The 3,421-nt window shown below is 35.9% G+C and overlaps 1 protein-coding gene across 1 annotated transcript; it reads left to right on the top strand.

Moving 5' to 3' along the window:
- The first annotated feature begins 721 nt into the window (after positions 1 to 721).
- Positions 722 to 3,002, top strand: LOC107081209 (nuclear factor 7, brain-like). Its single transcript, XM_015369411.1, has 2 exons — positions 722 to 992; positions 1,095 to 3,002. Exons 1-2 carry the CDS (start codon positions 741 to 743, stop codon positions 2,742 to 2,744), a joined length of 1,902 nt encoding a protein of 633 aa, XP_015224897.1. The 5' UTR covers positions 722 to 740; the 3' UTR covers positions 2,745 to 3,002.
- The last annotated feature ends 419 nt before the right edge of the window (positions 3,003 to 3,421 follow it).

The following is a 3,421-nucleotide window of genomic DNA, read 5'->3' as shown; positions in this document are numbered from 1 at the left end:
ATAATGATTAATCCTTAAATATGTTATCATTGTGAACAACTTTATAAATTTTGCATTACAATGATTCTTAAAAATCTGGCTTAAAAATTTTGTTAAAATTATTTATTTTTTATCGTACCGATAAGTAAAGAAAGAAGTGAAATATATACCAGGCAAATGTCAAATAAGTGTAATCAGAATCAGAATTACTTTACTACTACTACTTTAATTGATCAATATAAACCTTTATTTCATGTGATATTTCATTGTGTTTCTGTAGTGACTTTGTTAGAGGGATAATATTCTAAAACTGTATGAAACCAAAAAATGATCATCAAAATGTAAAAAAACTAGAGTGTGTACCTTTGATATACAACCAACATACATAAAAAGTTTTGGAGAAACATTTAATTAAAAGACATTTTATTAAATATTTCTAATTTTGATCTGATAACAAATGTGTAGAATCGCCTTGTTTTTTTATATATATTTCTTAAACATTTCAAATTATGGGAAAGCTTTTCTTTTTGTGTTGCCTTTCAAATATTTTAAAAATTTCAGTCTGAACTATATCTGTTTCCATGTGGATAAAAGGTTTACATCAGGAACTGGGACTTTAGCAGAATTGAAACTTGCAGAGGTCGATGGAACATTAGAAAGGGTGGGGCTATTCCAGGAAATAAAAGTTATCTCCTGAAAGCACAGATGCACAGAAACGAGCAGAGCAGAGAGGGGAGACGCAGAGAAAAGCAGAGAGAAGTATGACATCCTGCTCTTTATCTGAAGATCTGACATGTTCAGTCTGTCAAAATATCTTCACGGATCCAGTGATCCTTTCCTGTGGACATTCTTTCTGCAGAGAATGCATCACACTTTCTCTGAAATCACTGAATCAGTGTCCACAGTGTAGGACGACTGTTCCTACAGACCGGATGGATTTCACAACTAATCACATCTTAAAAAGTCTTTCTGAAAAAGCAAAACAAGACAAGGAATCTGGGAAACACTCTGAGGTAAGGTTTTCATTATTTATGATTTTTAATAGCCAACGATGCAGTTAACCAGAGGCTAGAGGTACATGTTTGTGACTGTTGATTGTTTTATTGACTTTAAAGGCTCCTGTGGGGTTTTGCTCTGAACACGACGAAAGGCTGAAGCTGTTCTGCGTCACCGATCAGCAGCTAACGTGTATCATATGCAGGGATTGTGAAAAACATGAAGGACACAAGTTTAAACCAATCAAAGAAGCTGCTGCGTCGATCAGAAAGGAGGTAGAGGCATTTTTGGGAAAAGATTTCCATGATTTCAGCAAGATAGAAAATCTTGCCAAGTCACAGAATGAAGAAATAAGAAAAACCAAAGAAAAGTCTCAGCAGCTGAGGACCCAGATCAGTGGTCAGTTCCAGGAGATGCACCAGTTCCTGAGAAGGAGAGAAGATGAAATAATGAATGAACTAAATCAAAAAGAGGCTGATGAGCTTAAGGAGATGAGGGACGGGTTGGAGCTGGGGGAAAAGATGAAAGCTATACTGGAGATTACAGAGCCTGAGATTTTACTGAAGTGTTGGTCAGAGGACAACAGTATGAAAACTAAAAATCCCTTAAATCTCCAGTTGGTGAATTCGTCTCTGTCAGTAGGACTCTATGAGAGCCACCTTCAGCTCTTTATGTGGAAAGAAATGCTTCAGGTGATCCAGCCTAAAGCAAAGAAGCTTTCATTCAAGAGAGAAGATCCACCTGTTTGGGTACAACAAGGCTGTAGCTACAATCAGCCACTTTTTGGACAAAGCTATTCTCTATGTACCTGTCATTATAACTTTAATAACTTACTGTCTCAATACCAGAAATACTGTAACCCAGGTCAAAACTATGACTATGACCTTACAATAGATCAGATAGAGCCAGGGCCAAATTACTGGNTTTTGGGAAAAGATTTCCATGATTTCAGCAAGATAGAAAATCTTGCCAAGTCACAGAATGAAGAAATAAGAAAAACCAAAGAAAAGTCTCAGCAGCTGAGGACCCAGATCAGTGGTCAGTTCCAGGAGATGCACCAGTTCCTGAGAAGGAGAGAAGATGAAATAATGAATGAACTAAATCAAAAAGAGGCTGATGAGCTTAAGGAGATGAGGGACGGGTTGGAGCTGGGGGAAAAGATGAAAGCTATACTGGAGATTACAGAGCCTGAGATTTTACTGAAGTGTTGGTCAGAGGACAACAGTATGAAAACTAAAAATCCCTTAAATCTCCAGTTGGTGAATTCGTCTCTGTCAGTAGGACTCTATGAGAGCCACCTTCAGCTCTTTATGTGGAAAGAAATGCTTCAGGTGATCCAGCCTAAAGCAAAGAAGCTTTCATTCAAGAGAGAAGATCCACCTGTTTGGGTACAACAAGGCTGTAGCTACAATCAGCCACTTTTTGGACAAAGCTATTCTCTATGTACCTGTCATTATAACTTTAATAACTTACTGTCTCAATACCAGAAATACTGTAACCCAGGTCAAAACTATGACTATGACCTTACAATAGATCAGATAGAGCCAGGGCCAAATTACTGGAAGATAGACGTTAAGGATAAGAAAAGTTGGACAGTATATATACAGGATCATTCTTTGACATTTAAAAATAACCGATACACCAAAACAACTAATAATGGAACGGAGCACCTGGACTTTAAAAATAGACCTGAAACAATTGGCATTTATTTTAACAGCATCACCAATCAGCTTCAGTTCTTTGATGAAAACAATATGAAACACTTTTAAGGCATTAACAGCCGTGCTAGAGTAGGATAAAATCTCCTCATGCAAGAGCCTTACCACCAAAAGCAAACATTCAAACAATATTGTGTCCTCTAATGGTGACAAAGGAAGTGGTTTAGGGGTCAGTTGTAGTTTCACATAGAGCCAGGCTGGTTTGGAGAGATTGTTTTTCATTAAAGAGCGAAATCATGTAAAATGCATTATATGTAAATAAAGCTTCAATTTTCCTATTAATGTTTGTGTTGATGTTCTGAGACTGACAGCAAAAAAAAAAAAAGCAAAAACAAAAATTAACTTTGTTAGTTTTCTCAATCTGTCATTTTTATTTTTTCTGTGGTTTTGTGATGATCTGGCCTTAAAATGAATGCATGCATTGCCTCAGCTTTGCTGCAGATAAATAGTGAGTCCTTCAATTTTTTTCATTCCTATGGAAAGTAGAAGACTTTATGCATTGCTGAGCCTGAAAACTATTTTTTAGTTTATGAGCTAAATTTGGAGGAAAAGTCTTCGTCTGAAATTATCACATAAAATAATCTGTTATTAATCTGTATTGATTGCTGTTGTAAGAATGTGGAATTAAAACATTAAATCAAATCTAAACTATTCTATCTTTTGTCATGAAATCTTTTAATTCCTGAAGAAAGTAAATCAATAAATGCCTTCATTCATTCAGTTGTTCA

The sequence above is a fragment of the Cyprinodon variegatus genome, unplaced genomic scaffold (genome assembly GCF_000732505.1).
Source record: "Cyprinodon variegatus isolate N-32 unplaced genomic scaffold, C_variegatus-1.0 Scaffold3397, whole genome shotgun sequence".
NCBI lineage: Eukaryota > Metazoa > Chordata > Actinopteri > Cyprinodontiformes > Cyprinodontidae > Cyprinodon > Cyprinodon variegatus.
This window is presented reverse-complemented; position numbering and strand designations above follow the sequence as displayed.